Raw genomic sequence first — 17,871 nt, 5'->3', positions numbered from 1 at the left:
GAGGAGAGGGGAAAAGCCAGTCAGCAACCAGATCACAGCAGTCAGCCCTGGATACTCTCATGCTATTCAAAGCTGGAGACTCAGTAGGGCAGGTGGAGGAACCAGAAAGTACACCTGACAGCTGAGATCTTTTGGTGAGTTGACATTTTCAGCCCTGAAAATACCACAGTAATTGTGGTATCTATTTAATGTAAAAGGGAGACAGCCAAAAGTGGAGAACTAGCTACTCTGCTGCAGTGCTGGGAGCATTTTAGAAACAACTTCATTTATTCGCTCTCACTACGAACATAGCAATAGCCTACTTACTGTGAGCAACAGCAGAAAGGGGTAAGTGCTAAACAGTCTGAATTTGTAAGGCTACTACAGCAGTAACCATGCAGAATCCACTTCCATTAAGGCAAAATGGCCACTCTTAGCTTTTTGACTATTTTATACTGATTCTACAGAGTTTGCTGCTATGCTTGCATCATTTCTAAACAACTGTGGTGAAATGGAATTTGAAAAGCCTAGAACTGTACTTTCAATTATGCTGTTCATATCTCAGCGAAGAGACCCGTTTTAAATGGAACTTCCGTCTGGGTACAAGCCACTGCGAAGAAGTGAAATGATAAATGAATGTATTATTTCTTTCTGGTCACTGGGTGTAGATTTGAAAATGAATTTGAGACTCAAGGCTCTGGTTCATGTGAGATTATGAAGAATACTGGTAATACCTCAGGCTATGTCTATACTAGAAGTGCTTTACTGGTATAGGAATACTGGTTTACGATACCAGCAAAGCACTCCTAGTGTGAATGCAGCAATCCCAGCAAATCTGCACTGTTTCCTGGTATAGTAAACCACACCCACAAACAAAATGAGTGCAGTTTTGCCAGTATGAATATGTCTACACTAGGGGCTTCCGCTGGCAAAGTTATGAGAGTCCGGGATTACACCTATTCACCTCCCTGAGCACCATAGCTATGCTGGCAGAAGTCTGTAGTATAGACATAGCCTTAGATGGAAGAGACAGAAGAGAGGGGAATCAGATATTCTGGGCAAGACTCCCTCTTACATTCTGCTACCTAGTTAGGAAACAGAATCGCTAGCAAGTGTAGATATGCTCTCTGGAGCTGGAAATGGGATCATGACGAAAAAACAGGTAGGAATATGCTCTGCCAGATGTCATGAAAATTACTAAAGGCTAGTGGAGTTTAAATGTTAAAATAATCTTTACAAAATTCTCTTCTAATTTTAAAAGGATCAACCTGACATAGCGATGAGACAATTGAGTAGCCCTGCAGAAGTTGTGGGTTCAGATATAATATTAGATTTGTGTTCTTGCCTGCCGATCTTCACTGGCCCCCAAAATTTCTACCTTCATTGAAATCAGTTGGGTTAGATGGATGTAACTGAGGGCACAGTTTTTCTGAACACCATGGTACCTGAGGAGAGTGTTTAAACTGCTCTGCTCTTCTAGTATTACCATTCAGATATGTATAGAGCAGTCTAGATAATGGCCAGGGTTCATCCATGTTACTGTTCCTTCCAGCTTGAAGAAAAAATACTAAAAAGGAAGGATAGGATGTGACTTAATAGTTTCACTGCTGCCTCAATGTAGTTGATAAGTGATGGTCCATGTAACTTGCACAATACTTTGAAATGCATATATTCCAATATAACATTACAAGGGAAGATCAATACATTCCTGTGCAGCACAGAAGCATCAATGTGGATCAGTTGTCAAGACTAGGGTGACCAGACAGCAAGTGTGAAAGATTGGGAAGGGGATAGGGGGTAATAGGAACCTATATAAGAAAAACACCCCAAAATTGGGAGTGTCCTTATAAAATCGGGACATCTGGTCACCCTAGTCAAGACATTAAAATGGGAAAGTTCTTCCAGATAAAGAGATAACAGAACTCTCTTTTATACAAAGTACAAGATTAATTTTGAAATGGACAGATCATTTAATCAACTGTGGCGGGGGGGGGGGGGGGGAGTGAGAGGAGGGGGGAATGTATATCCATTTATGTTATTGTAATAATGATTTATACTCATTTGGCACTAGATTCTGCTCTCAATTAGACCAGTGGAAAACTGGAATATCTCCACTAATTTCAGTGCTGTTGTAAAAAATTTCATTATGGTAAAGGGAGAAACTTCAAAATGTACAGCAAATAACATTTTCAATTCATACAAGTCACTTTTATCCAGTGAGAGTCAGTATTTAACAAATCCAGAAATATGAAAGCAGTATGGTCCAGCATCGGAAAGAAGGCATCAGAAAGAACTGCAGTTCAATGCAAAAATAACATAGATAGGTAGGCACTCTGAAATTCACAGTTGTGATTTCAAGATGGCTGTGTTACAGGAAATAAAGTTGTAACATTAAAACCTTTTCAGTCAATCATCATAGTTAGCTTAAGCTAACTAACTTGCACATACTACAGTGCTGTACATATTGACTTGGATTTATCTAAACATTAAGAGACAAATGGTATTTTATGGCTATGACATAACATCACTCTGACAACATGCAGCTATAAAATTGACATTTCCCCCCCCAAGATGGCAGTGGAATTTTTCTTTTGATTTATCTGTTGGAGCACTGCATAACATGGATGGGTGCAGTTTCGTCTCAATGGAACAAATATTATCTTCCCAGTCTATGTAGAATACAAGCTAGGTAATTTTTGTTATGGTATATAACTTCATGAAGGAAGAGAGGAGACTTATGAATGGCCTAGTCACAATTAAGTTATCCTGATTCTTTTACAAATGAAGTTAAATATTCAAAAAGAATCAGGTACCATTAAGCTTAGAAGAATTGTTTAATATTCTTCTGCTTCTTTGAGGCATGGTATAGTGAAGAAGTAGGTTTTACTGTATGGCCTGGAGATATAGAGGGAAGGACTTGCTCAGTATCCTTTAGGAGGATATTCCAGAGCCTTGAATCTGCTGTTGAGAAGGTTTGGGCTCCAGCTTCATTGAATCTATACAAAGGCTCTGCTAAATATAGTACAGATGACCACAGTGGCCATAGGAAGTCTTGGAAGAAGAGGCAGTCTCTGAGATAACATGGGCAGATTCCATTTAGGGCTTTGTAAATCAGAAACGTGAATGGGGAGGCAGCATAATTTGTGAAGCATAATATGTTGTCTTTGACTCATCCTTCATAGGAGCCAAGCTGCCATATTCAGTAATAGTCATAATCATGGGCAGCAGGTATTGCAGGCCAGGGGAAGTTGAGTCTCCCCAAACAGCCAGGGGTGGCCCCGCCCAAGCTCTGTCCCAAAGCTCCCGCCTGCTTCCTACTCTGCCCCCGTGGTCCGGGTGGTTCACGTGCCACCCATGGCCATAGTTTCTTCTTGAACTTCTTACCTAGGGCCAGTTACAGAGCATTACATCAGTCTAAAGGTGATGAATTCATAAAGCATTGTAGCTTGATCATCTTCTGAGAGAAATATATACAGCATTCTTACTAGCCTAAAGTGGAGAATTATGCTTTTGGTAGCAAATGCTATTTGATTGATCTGGGTTGGTAATGAGCCCAGGGCTCCATGCTTTTTCTGTTTCTGTCTAACCTGTTTTTCAATGGAAAATTGGGTTCTCAATTTTGTCAAAAAAACAAACACCTGAAAATCAAAAAGTCTGAAAAGAAAAATCAAACCCCAAAATATTTTATTCTGGAAATGCCATTGTGGTCCCTCATGGGAGTTCTCTATAGGCCAGGCTCCCCAGCTAGCCTTTATCTCACATGATGCACTGAATCTACGCACCAAGAGGGGGACCATGGTACATCTTGGGAAACGTAGTTTTATTAGAGAGCCCAGCCTCTAGAGGAGAATGTGGACATGAGGCACCACAGTGGCATTTCTGAATCAAAATATTTTTACTTGCAGTCAAAATATGGATTTTGATTTTTTTGTCAAAAAGTTAAAATTTTCTGCAGGAAATTCCTCCTCCCCCCTCATTTTCTGACTATGTCTAACAACCTCACTGTTGCTTGGGAACAATATAAATCAGAAGCTACTCTTTTCACTGGGATATCTGTCATACAGAACTGTCTGTGCTGAATGAAAAAAGATATATAGAGCTGTGTGACAGCTTTTCATTAGTACAGTTCCACAGTATAATTATATTTGAAATCAGCAATTTTTTTCAAGCATTTTATTCACTGGTGGAGGCGGCGGGGAAGAGGAGCGGTCAGAAAGTCAAATACTATGGCTGGGTAATGTACTGATCATTAATAAGCTAACATTTATAGTCACGCAAGATAAGGATAGTCCAATCTTATGCTCCAGGCCATAAAGTTGACTGCCACAAGGTCAGAAATGAAATTCCTCTCTCCTCATTTCACATTCAGGTACATCTGAGATACTTATGCTAACAGAGGCAGGATATCAGACTAGACGGTACAATATTTTGATCCTGTTGAGCAAATCCTTATGTTTCTAATGGCAGTTTGTTACTTGGTTAACATAGCACATTATTTTATTTCATATGAAGTCTATGCTATTATGACAAAATAGGAATAAAGTAGTTTGAATTCATACAACGCATTGTATAAGGCTATGTCTACACTTAAAATGTGTAGGTGCAGCACTTCAGTGTAATCCACCTCCCTGAGAGGCAGTCGCTAGGCAGACAGAAGAATTCTAGTACTGTCTATATCGGTGGTTAAGTTGGCTTAACTACATCTCTCAGGGATGTGGATTTTTCACACCCCAGAGAGCCACAGCTGTAGACTAGCCCTCAGTGTACCAGCTAGACAACCAGGCAAAGTGTGGCAAAGCTTCAACTTTCATGGTCTTCCATGCAAGTCAGCAGCCAACTCCATCTAAGGAAGAGGCCAGCATCTTGCAGCATGGGAGGGGAAGCTAGTGAAAACAGAGTACTCACTGACTTGCAGGAGCAGGCCCTTTGGCTATGAGATGCTACTTGTTTTATTTCTCTGACGAACTAACGCATATACAAGAAACAAAAACAAAATCATAATAAAACAAATAGTTTTGAAGGCTTCTCTTCAAAAAATCCTAAAATTCAGCTTGATTTTAGATACTGAAAACATCTCATTTTAACAAAAAAAATTGAGCTATTTGTCTCATATATGCAGCATTAGAAATGAATATGAACACATGGCCAATTTTTACAGCAGCCTCAAGCTGATCTTCAACTTTGAATGTGCAATTAATTACAAGTCCAAATGCTACTGTAACCACCCATTTGGCAGATGCAATCAGGTAGTTAGAACAGTCCCTGATTCTGCAAACATTTACCCACCAATTGAGGAAAACATCCCAATTAAGGAAACGTTGACTGCACTAGGACTTAAACATGTGATTAAAGTTAAACATGTGTCTCAATGCTTTCCTGAGTCAGGGCTATAAGCACTGACCTTCTAAGTTAATCGCAAGACTCCCATTGGTTTCACTGGGCATTGGATAGGCCCTAAGTACTTCCTACTTAAAAATGTTGGCAGGATTGGAATCTTAATGCTAACATCTGTGTTGAAGTTAACTATGCCCTCAAAATTATGCCAGAAAAACTGGAGGGCATTTTAAAAAATCAGGTTAACTCATAGTTGTTGAATAATTCAGAAGACTGAGGTCATTAAATAATTCTTCTCAGACTTTGTGGTTAGGTCATCCATAAATGAGCATATCTTATTGAATGTGTTATGTCAAAGCCACAGTATAAAATATATAGATATAAGTATACATTATATACTAGTATATACGTATTAGTATATATGTATTATTACTTCAGTGAAAACATTATCTGTTGTATGTCTTTATCTGAAAGAAACAAAATTGCAAATGCAAATGACAAAAATGTGAAAAAAAAGAATGATGGCGGATCACACTATGTCAGTGAAATCATGCAAAGAGGAAATACATAATTCCCCAAAAGAAGGAAGAAGAAAAAAAAAGAAAAAGCAAACACGTAAAAGGCACTAAAAAAGAATTACAAAAAGCGAATACAAACAATTCTAAAATATTTCTTACCTTCTTCAGTCATTGTGTCATAATATTTTAGTTTTCCATATGATCCAAGCTCTACAACATTACAGTAAAAGACACAAAGATAAGGAACCAGCAGACATTCAAGAAATCTACACATTTGCACATGTGCTTAATAAAGTTCAGAGTGATTATGTAAAATTTCTGCAGAATTATAGGCATACATGGATTGTTGAAATGCTGAACAGTGATTTTTTTCACTGCAAATTTCAGAAGTCACTTGCTACAGTTAAGTGACTTGGCTGGATGGGATTTGGGGACAAACACTGTAGTTAAGGACTACGACTATATCTACACTAGAGACCTTATAAAAGCACAGCTGTACTGCTGCACCTGTGCTGCTGGAAGGTCTCCTATGTAGCTTCTCTGTGTGGCAGGAGAGAGCTCTCCCGCCTGCATAATTAAACCACCCCCAACAAGCAGTGTTAGCTATGTCTGCAGGAGAGCATCTCCTGCTGATATAGCGCTGTCCACATCGGTACTTTTGTCAGTGAAATTTATATTGGTCACCGGTATGTTTTTTCACATCCCCGACTGACAAAAGTTTTACTGACAAAAGTACTAGTGTAGACATAGCCTAACATTTAGAGAGATGAGTGATTTACCTTAATTTATTTTAGATACCTTACAGAGTGCTGAGAACCTGCCCTTTGCAAATCAAGTTCTTTTAATGTGTTTCAAGTTCAGCACCCAAAAATTGAGGCACCTCAAATGACAGTCACTTTTTGAAAATGTATGCCCTAATGCATGGGACTGGGTCTCTAGGTTTTGAATTTAAAACAAAGGTTCTAATGGTAGTTCTGATGCTGACTTGCTGTCTGAACGGGGATACATAACTTAGACTTAGTTTTATCATCTGTAAAGCTACATAGTTTATATTTACCTACTCCATGGGATTATGTGACATCTACTTAGAAATGTTTGTAAAGAGCTATATGTGTACATAGTATTTATTAAGGCCAGTCAGTGGCAGAAGAAGGAATAGAATTTTGGATGACCCTCCAGACACTCAAGCCTGTGCTTATTCCTCTAGAGAATTTGGCTTTTGTGAGGCATCACCTCCTCTTCATCCAGAAGTTTTTTCAAAGTTCATTTTTTTCTGTGAAGCTGTTTCTTTTGCATGATTCATTATGAATAATTTCCAATCTTCCAGAATGTTATGTAAAATGATATTTGAGGGATTCAAAATCATGCAAAATGTACTGGAGAAAATTTTTGCACAAATGTGACATTTTTCATCAATTTCACTCAGTTCTACCTTTAATGTAAAACTTTAATAATTGCACTTCTGAGTATTCATCACTTAGCAGCAATAGAAATCTTAAAATTTATAGATATCTAACAAGCTGATGATGGAATTTTCAGATCAATTATTCTTTCCTCATATTCATGAAAGCACTTAAGAAATTAATTATAAAAATGCTAGCCCATTATTTTGTTCTTAGCCCATTGTTTGGAGCTGATGTACTGCATGTTCTATTCAAAGAGTTGTTTTCACTTGGGTAAATTTCAATAGACATCTTGATCTTAGTTTTCATTCTAAGGTATTGTGATGATATGCAAATCTGGTATTTAAAAAGATCCTTTGTTTCTACTAACAATTTCAAACACTTGATTCTGTTAGATGAGCATTTCTGAGGCCACTTATGTGATACAAGCAAAACTGGCATAAAAATAAAGTCTACAGTCTTTTCTTCATCATTATGATTTTTAAAGTGCTATACACTTTACACTATTCACTGTAAAAGATTGTGTTACACGAATAATCAACATATTAACAAAAATCGATCATATGTAATGATATGTATTCATATTTGTACACTCTATTTTCTTTTCTCCATGAGTATGTAAATGTGCATACACACACACACACATATACATATATATAAATGTTATCATTAGTCTCATTTAGAGCAAAGAGAAGTCTACTGAAGAAAATATTTTATATAGTTTTGTAAAAATCTTTCTATAACAAAGAAAGTTTTAGTCTGTACATGCTGGTTTTAATCCTAAAAAAATAAATATATATGATGATGATTTAGCACCTGAATTCCTTACCCAGGCAAAACTCCCACTGACTTCAGTGTGGCTTTTCCCTGAGTAGGGAGCTCAGGACTGGATACATTGTTTAGTTAGAACTCTGGTTATCTTAACTATAGCATTCAAATTAACTTTAAACGGTTCTTCCTCTTTTAAACTTGCTCTCCCTGATGTCTGTCCCAGTTCCCCTGGGATCAGATGCACTAAAGACTTGGGAGAGAAGCCAGTGGAGGTTCTTGACCGAGAGAGGAGTGAAAGGAGGCCCTAAAGGAAAGAGGAGCAGTGAAATGGGACCAGGAAGTAGATGCATGGGAACAAGACAGCTGATAAAGGGATGGATATAGTAATCAGGAAAGAAGGGGCCAGTAGGAGGGGCCAAATGGAGTAGGGGATAGGAAGGGAATACATCACTGTGGGAAAGAATTCTTCTACCCAAGAGATGTTGGGGAACTGACAAAACAATAGTGCGGAAAGGCACTAGTGAAAGGCAGGGGACTTGCTGGGAATGGGATGAGACACAGAGATTTCCAACAAAGGAAGGGTGAAGAACATAGACTCAAATATCCAGGCAGAACTAAGCAAAATCACAGTAGAAGGCACGAGAGGCAATACAAAGGAAAGAAGATGTATGCACAATAAGAATGCATGATGCCGGCACTGGTTGTGTTCCTGGAGTTTAGATATAGTGGGTGTGCTGCCAAGACCAGTAATTTCAGACTACAAGGATTTAAAATAGTGTAATTCCCACATTGTTAGAAAAACTACTGCCTGTGAAACTCAGACCTTGCAGGTGAGAATACATTCCCCAAAGCTTTTATAGTCCTGCTCATGCTTCGCAAGAGGGTAGTGAGCACACTGCACACTGACTGTGCTGTTTTGCAGTCCACTGTATTTACTGATGTGAGTTATCCCATTGACTTGAATAAGACTACTTTGGTGAGTATGTGCTAGTCAACAGCAGTATAGGTAAAAGAATTGGGTTCTAAATGGATACCACAAAAATGACAGTAAAAATGTTAGCGACATCCATTCTGTCATACTTTGCCACTTGGTATGTCATCTTTGGAGTTCCATGGATGCAGGCATTTCCAAGACTACAGCTCTTGCATGGGAATTGCAGCAGTGATGGGTCACAGTGAATAAAGCATGACACAGACCCACTGAAATATCTGAGGATTAAAATCCAGTACACAGACAATGTAGGATGCAATACAATACAACTAACTTTAAGATCCAGGGAGAACTGGAAGTCCTGGCACAGTAAGGGAACTATGATGCGATTAGAATAACAGACGTGGTGGGATAACTCACATGACTGGAGTACTGTCATTGATGGATATAAACTGTTCAGGAAGGACAGGCAGGGCAGAAAAGGTGGGGGAGTTGCGTTGTATATAGGAGAGGAGTATGACTGCTCAGAGCTCCGGTATGAAACTGCAGAAAAACCTGAGAGTCTCTGGATAATGTTGAGAAGTGTGAGCAACAAGGGTGATGTCGTGGTTGGAGTTTGCTATAGACCACCAGACCAGGGGGATGAGGTGGACGAAGCTCTCTTCCGGCAACTAGCAGAAGTTGCTAGATCGCAGGCCCTGGTTCTCATGGGAGACTTTAATCACCCTGATATCTGCTGGGAGAGCAATATAGCGGTGCACAGACAATCCAGGAAGTTTTTGGAAAGTGTAGGGGACAATTTCCTGGTGTAAGTGCTGGAGGAACCAACTAGGGGCAGAGCTTTTCTTGACCTGCTGCTCACAAACAGGGAAGAATTAGTAGGGGAAGCAAAAGTGGATGGGAACCTGGGAGGCAGTGACCATGAGATGGTCGAGTTCAGGATCTTGACACAAGGAAGAAAGGAGAGCAGCAGAATATGGACCCTGGACTTCAGAAAAGCAGACTTTGACTCCCTCTGGGAACAGATGGGCAGGATCCCCTGGGAGAATAACATGAAGGGCAAAGGGGTCCAGGAGAGCTGACTGTATTTTAAAGAATCCTTATTGCGGTTGCAGGACCAAAGCATCCTGATGTGTAGAAAGAATAGTAAATATGGCAGGCGACCAGCTTGGCTAAACAGTGAAATCCTTGCTGATCTTAAACGCAAAAAAGAAGCTTACAAGAAGTGGAAGATTGGACAAATGACCAGGGAGGAGTATAAAAATATTGCTCAGGCATGCAGGAGTGAAATCAGGAAGGCCAAATCACACTTGGAGTTGCAGCTAGGAAGAGATGTTAAGAGTAACAAGAAGGGTTTCTTCAGGTATGTTAGCAACAAGAAGAAAGTCAAGGAAAGTGTGGGCCCCTTAGTGAATGAGGGAGGCAATCTAGTTACCGTGGATGTGGAAAAAGCTAATGTACTCAATGATTTTTTTGCCTCTGTCTTCACAAACAAGGTCAGCTCCCAGACTGCTGCACTGGGCAGCACAATATGGGGAGAAGGTGACCAGCCCTCTGTGGAGAAAGAAGTGGTTCGGGACTATTTAGAAAAACTGGACGTGCACAAGTCCATGGGGCCAGATGCGCTGCATCCGAGGGTGCTAAAGGAGTTGGTGGATGAGATTGCAGCGCCATTAGCCATTATTTTTGAAAACTCATGGCAATCGGGGGAGGTCCCAGATGACTGGAAAAAGGCTAATGTAGTGCCCCTCTTTAAAAAAGGGAAGAGGAGGATCCGGGGAACTACAGGCCAGTCAGCCTCACCTCAGTCCTTGGAAAAATCATGGAGCAGGTCCTCAAGGAATCAATTATGAAACACTTAGAGGAGAGGAAAGTGATCAGGAACAGTCAGCATGAATTCACCAAGGGGAAGTCGTGCCTGACTAACCTAATTGCCTTCTATGAGGAGATAACTGGCTCTGTGGATGAGGGGAAAGCAGTGGATGTGTTATTCCTTGACTTTAGCAAAGCTTTTGATACGGTCTCCCACAGTATTCTTGCTGCCAAGTTAAAGAAGTATGGGCTGGATGAATGGACTGTAAGGTGGATAGGAAGCTGGCTAGATCATCGGCCTCAACGGGTAGTGATCAATGGCTCCATGTCTAGTTGTCAGCCTGTTTCAAGCGGAGTGCCCCAAGGGTCAGTCCTGGGTCCGGTTTTGTTTAATATCTTTATTAATGATCTGGAGGATGGTGTGGACTGCACTCTCAGCAAGTTTGCAGATGACACTAAACTAGGAGGCGTGGTAGATACACTAGAGGGTAGGGATCGGATACAGAGGGACGTAGACAACTTAGAGGATTGGGCCAAAAAAACCCTGATGAGGTTCAACAAGGACAAGTGCAGAGTCCTGCACTTAGGACGGAAGAATCCCATGCACTGCTACAGACTAGGAACCGAATGGCTAGGTAGCAGTTCTGCAGAAAAGGACTTAGGGGTCACAGTGGACGAGAAGCTGGATATGAGTCAACAGTGTGCTCTTGTTGCCAAGAAGGCTAACGGCATTTTGGGCTGTATAAGTAGGGGCATTGCCAGCAGATCGAGGAACGTGATCGTTCCCCTTTATTCGACATTGGTGAGGCCTCATCTGGAATACTGTGTCCAGTTTTGGGCCCCTCACTACAAGAAGGATGTGGAAAAATTGGAAAGAGTCCAGCGGAGGGCAGCAAAAATGATTAGGGGTCTGGAGCACATCACTTATGAGGAGAGGCTGAGGAAACTGGGATTGTTTAGTCTCCAGAGGGAAGAATGAGGGGGGATTTGATAGCAGCCTTCAACTACCTGAAGGGGGGTTCCAAAGAGGATGGAGCTCGGCTGTTCTCAGTGGTGTCAGATGACAGAACAAGGAGCAATGGTCTCAAGTTGCAGTGGGGGAGGTCCAGGTTGGATGTTAGGAAACACTATTTCACTCGGAGGGTGGTGAAGCACTGGAATGCGTTACCTAAGGAGGTGGTGGAGTCTCCTTCCTTGGAGGTTTTTAAGGCCTGGCTTGACAAAGCCCAGGCTGGGATGATTTAGTTGGGAATTGGTCCTGCTTTGAGCAGGGGGTTGGACTAGATGACCTCTGAGGTCCCTTCTAACCCTGATATTCTATGATTCTAAGATTCGCTCAGATTGAGCCTATTTTCTGAAGATTTAGGCCAAAATTTTCGGACTTGGGTGCCAAAAATTAGGCACCAAAATCTATATATACCAATTTGTTGTTAAAATATTTCACATTAATATTAACCTGACATAAACCTTCCAACAGGTAGATTTTACTGGATACATATTTAATACCTATTGTGCAAAAACTAGGCTGTCTTACTGCCACCAATGTCTCATATCTTGGATTGTGACAGCTTCTGTTGCACAAGCCCTGGAGTGCATCTGACTTTTGGGGTTCATCTGTAATCTTCCCATTGTAATAGATCTTTCATTTTTATCATCTTGCCATTGAAAGACGTTTTAATTAGGGAGGGAGTGAACTGGTTTGGATACAATAGGGACCTACACAAATGTTCATCCAAAATTCAAACTTAATTCTACTACCATTTATTTATTTTTTGGAGGCTCTCTGAACCTCCTGATTTCAGTCAGTACTGGAAATATTGTGAAAAAAATTATTCTTGCTGCTGTTTATGATTAGAGCTGGTTGGGATTGTGTGTCTGGGGATTGTCTGAACCTTTGTTCCCTGGATCATCCTGGATCATCTTTGATCAGCCTTGTTATCACCCTCCCCTGTGTGATTAACAAGGGGGTAGGGCTGACCTAGGAGAGAAGACCTTAAAAGCCAGAGGCTAAGTGACCAAGGGGAGCTAGCAAACAGGGGAGTTTTGTGGGAAGGAGTCATAATATAACTACTGTGGTTAGGAAGGGACACATCGCCAGTGCCAACACTGTTCCGGTCTCCTCCACCTGCGCCTGTATCCAGACAGACAACCTAACCATGGATGCCTCTACACAGATCCTGGTGTGGATTTTCAGAAACTGTGGCCTGCATTTCCCACTCTGAGAAAGTCAGGATGGGGGGACCATCAAGTGTGAAAGGTGCCTGCTGGAGGAATCTCTCAGGAAGCAGGTGCAAGAGCTACAGGAGGAGGTGGCTAGGCTGAGGAGCATCCGTGCCCATGAGGAATTCCTCAAGAGTATTCATATGGAGACATCCAAGGCTGAGGAAGCTATCCAGCTACAGAGGATTGCTGTCACACCACTAGGGGAGGAGAATATGGCTCTGTCACAGGGAGGACACCGGCTGCTGGTTACTTCTGGCAGCAAGCAGCACAGGCGCCGACTTCCCCTCTGCCCGGTGGGTGCTCAACCTCTCCTGCGCCCACCCCCACCCTTGCCCCTCCTCTTCCTGCCCCTGCACTGCCCTCGCCCCACCCCCATTCCAGCCCTCCCCCAAAGTCCCTACCCCAACCCACCTGTCCCCCCCAGCCCCGCCCTGCCCTCTTCCCCCATTCAACCCCCTTCCCCCAAGTCCCCATCCCTGCCCTGCCTCTTCTCCGCCTCCTCCCCCGAGCGCACTGCATCCCTGCTCCACCCCCTCCCACCCAGAAAGTCCTAAGCACCGCCAAACAGCTGTTAGGCAGCGAAGGGAGGAATAGCTCAGTGGTTTGAGCATTGGCCTATTAAACCCAGGGTTGTGCGCTCAATCCTTGAGGGGGCTACTTAGGGATCTGGGGTAAAATCAGTACTTGGCCCTGCTAGTGAAGGCAGGGGGCTGGACTTGATGACCTTTCAAGGTCCCTTCCAGTTCTAGGAGTTAGGATATCTCCATTAATTTAATTTAAAGCGCTGGGAGAGAGGGGGAGGAGCAGCACGCTTGGGGGTGGAAGGAGGAGGGGGGATTTTGGCTGCCAGTAGGTGTGGAGCACCTGCTAATTTTTCCGCATGGGTGCTCCAGCCCCGGAGCACCCACAGAGTCGGCGCCTATGGCAGGCAGTGTTCCACCCCTACTCCCAACCCACCCACCATAGTGATGGAAAACCATTATGCTGCCTTGGCAACGAGTGATGAGGAATCACCCCCAAAGGTGGAGGAGGGGAAACCATGTACCTCCAAGCCTGGGAGGATCGCAGCCACCATTTCCACCTATCAAGGAAGGGGAAGAGCATATTTGGATACAGACTGGCTAACCTTGTGAAGAGGGCTTTAAATTAGGTTTGAAGGGGGCTGGTGATCAAAGCCCACAGGTAAGTCGAAAACATGGAGACCTGAGAAAAGGGTCGGAATTTGGGAGGAGTATGGGCTGTTGTAGCAGGGATAAGGGCAAGAAAAGACAGAACTGGAGGTGGGGGGGGAGGGATCAAATCAGTATCTTAGATGTCTATATACTAATGCGAGAAGTATGGGGAGTAAGTAGGAAGAACTCAAAATGCTAGTAGATAAACACAACTATGACATAGTTGGCATCACAGAGACTTGGTGGGATAATCTGCATGACTGGAATATTGGTATAGAAGGGTACAGCTTTCTCAGGAAGGACAGCCAGGGAAAAAAGGGAGGAGGCGTTGCCTTTTATATTAAACATGTATATACTTGGACTGAGGTTGAGATGGAAATATTAGATGCAAATAGGAGACAGACTTGTTGAAAGTCTCTGGGTAAGGATAAAAGGGGTAAAAACAAGGGTGATGTCATGCTAGGGGTCTACTACAGACCACCTAACCAGGAAGAAGAGGTGGATGAGGCTTTTTTTAAGTAACTAACAAAATCATCTAAACCACAGGACTTGGTGGTAATGGGGGACATCAACTACCCAGACATATGTTGAGAAAACAACACAGCTGGCACAGATTATCCAACAAATTCTTGGAATGTATTTGAGACACTTTTTTTATTTCAGAAGGTGGAGTAAGCTATTGGGGAGAGGCTGTTCTAGATTTGATTTTGACAAATAGGAAGGAACTGGTTGAGATTTTGAAAGTAGAAGACAGCTTGGGTAAAAGTGATCATGAAATGGTAGTGTTCATGATTTTAAGAAATGGTAGGAGGGAGAACAGCAAAATAAAGACTATGGATTTCAAGAAGGAAGACTTCAGCAAACTCAGGGAGTTGGTAGCTAAGATTTCATGGGAAGCAAGTCTATATATTTCATTGTAGCACTGTATCGAAGACAGAAAGAACCATATAATTACTCAGTCAATAGTACAGTAATAATTTTGAATAACATAACTGATTGTTCACTTGTTCAATGCCATATTCCATGTAAAATGCACCCAGGCTCTGTGTTGAAAGATTGAGTTTTGGATGCTCTGGTACTTTGCATAAGCTTTTTTGGAATGAAAGGCTTGAGCCCAGAATTTGAGGGCCCCATTTACCACTGTTAGAATAGTGAAATCCTCACTGACATTGTACCCACTTATGCCAGCAGTGAGTTTGGCCCGAAGTATCCCATAATGCTACATAAAATAAACTGTTATTTTAAAAAGTCAATACTGTCAAACTTACTATAAGGTAAATATTATTGACACTTAACCTTTTCAAGGAAAATGTCAGGCCAAACTCGCAAAACTTCAGTATTTATTATTTTTCAAACAAAAAGAATACACAGTAGTTGTTTTAATAATTTGCTAAATTTTGCATTGTATACTTCCTATATATATTTCAGAGAATATTTAGGGTAAACAACAAACATAGAGCTAACCTTATTATTAAATTAACATAAATCTAAAGCAATTAGAAAATTTTTGAAGAGTAACCACTGAAGGTTGCAGGGTTACCTTACCTTGTATATTTTAAAAAAATCACAGAAGCTGAAAACCTCCATTGCTACATAGTGAAAGTGGCAATATATTTGACATTTCTGGTATCTAATTCTTTGGCTGCGTGGACATTAGGGTCAAATCCTCTGGCAAAACTCTCATCAACTTCAGTGGCAGGTTGGCCTACATGGCATTATGAGACATTGTGGTGTAGATGTGGTGGCAGTGAATATGTTTGTGTGTGTGGGTAGAAATTCTGTCTGTGGTTTACAGCCTGTAGAATTGGATGATTATCTCATATGTAACATGGGTATATTTATCTCTCCAATGTATACATTATCTGTTAGGGATCAAATCAGATTTGTGAACGCTCCCTTCAATATGGTAGGGAGTGCTGCTTTGTTTTCATCTGATTTTTTAAATCATTTCTACTCCTTCCCCCCTACCTAGTAGGCCAGTAACCCTGTCAAATGAGGAAATTAGGTTGATTTGGCATGATTTGTCTCTGACAAATCCATGTTGGCTGTGATGTTGCACCCAATATGCTTTATGGGAATATGCTTATGAATATCACATAATTGGAATATGCTTTATGCTAAACACCCCTTGTATGGTGTCACTAGAAAGCTTGTAATCTACTAAGTGAGTTCATCCTATTTGTTTGCATGTATTATTTCTATATCTGGAATTAGGAGAATAAGATATAAACTTGTATCACTGATATAAACATATTAAGTGGAGGCCATTAAGGGTGCTCCAGAAACAATCAATTCAAAATGGCCTTAGTTACTTGAAAGCCTTCCTGTGTATGTGTGGGCCAGCCCATGGAGAATGGAGACTAGGGGTCTTACAGTGACATGTGAACATGTGACTTGATAATGAAATCCATCTTATGTCTGGTACTTTTCCATTTAGAAGGAGGGATGGGGACCAAGAGAGACAAAAGATTCCCGCTTGTGCCAAAGCTATAAAAGGGGGTGGAGCAGGACAAAAGAGGTGGCCAGTCTGAGAAAACCCCTGCTTACCACCTGAGATGTCTGCTGGAACTAACAAGGACTGTACCAGGTGAAAGGATTGGGCCTGGACTAGGAAGAAGTCTAGTCTGTGAAAGAAGCTTATTGGAACATCTCTGAGGGTGAGATATTACCTGTAATCAGTTTCTTAATGCGTTAGGCTTAGACTTCCTTTATTTTGCTTAGTGACTTACTTTGTTCTGGATTTTATTACTTAAAATCACTTAAATACTACTTTTTATACTTAATAAAATCACTTTTGTTTATTAATAAACCCAGAGTAAATGATTAATACCTGGGGGAGCAAACAGCTCTGATAGAGGGCGAACAATTTACAAATTTACCCGGTATAAGCTTTATACAGAGTAAAATGGATATGTTTGGGGTTTGGATCCCTTTGGGGTCTGGGTGTCTGGGTGCTGGAGACAGGTAACCTGCTCAGCTGTTTTTATCTAAAGTATGCAGCTTTGGCGGCATGGCCCAGACCCTGGGTCTGTGTTGCAGCAGGCTACTTTGTCTGCCTCAAGAAGGCAGGGTTCTGGAATCCCAAGTTGTCAGGGAAAACAGGCTCAGAAGTAATTTCAGCACATCAGGTGACAGTCTGAAGGGGATCTCTGTGACCAAACCCATCACATTGGCTACTACATATGACCCTAGTAGCCTCTAGGAACTTACAAACTGATTGCTTAGCAACTTGTTCCAGTATCTTTCCAGGTATTGAAATTAGGCTGACTAGTCTATAGTTCCCTGGGTCTTTTTTGTTCCCTTTTTAAAATATAGGTACTATGTTTGCCCTTCGCCAGTTGTCTGGAACTTCACCCATCCTCCATGAGTTCGCAAAGAGAATCACAAAAGGTTCAGAGATTGCTTCAGCTAGCTCCTAAAATATCCTAGGGTGAATTTTGTCAGGCCATGCTGACTTGAATACATCTAATTTATCTAAATATTCTTTAACCAATTCTTTCCCTATTTTGGCTTGTGTTCCTTCTCTCATTATTAAACTAATTGTGTTAAGCATCTGATCATAATTAACTTTTTTAGTGAAGACTGAAGCAGAATATATAGTAAACACCTCAGCCTTCTTGGTGTGGACAATATTAGCTCTTCTTCCCCACTAAGTAGTGCACCTACACTCTCCTTCATCTTTCTCTTGCTCCTAATGAATTCATAGAATTTCCTCTTATTGCCTTTTA

At 41.4% G+C, this 17,871-nt stretch overlaps 1 protein-coding gene across 2 annotated transcripts in view; it reads right to left on the bottom strand.

The window, feature by feature from the left end:
- Positions 1-17,871, bottom strand: part of SLC24A2 (solute carrier family 24 member 2) — a 179,016-nt gene that overhangs the window by 57,421 nt on the left and 103,724 nt on the right. Inside the window, exon 5 of one of the 2 annotated variants that reach the window (XM_034774524.1) lies at positions 5,991-6,041. The exons of the other annotated variant lie outside the window; for it this stretch is intronic. Coding sequence (XP_034630415.1) covers positions 5,991-6,041 — 51 coding nt within the window. The remainder of the gene's footprint in view (positions 1-5,990; positions 6,042-17,871) is intronic. 2 annotated transcript variants of the gene reach the window in all.

Source organism: Trachemys scripta, chromosome 6 (assembly GCF_013100865.1).
Source record: "Trachemys scripta elegans isolate TJP31775 chromosome 6, CAS_Tse_1.0, whole genome shotgun sequence".
NCBI lineage: Eukaryota > Metazoa > Chordata > Testudines > Emydidae > Trachemys > Trachemys scripta.
This window is presented reverse-complemented; position numbering and strand designations above follow the sequence as displayed.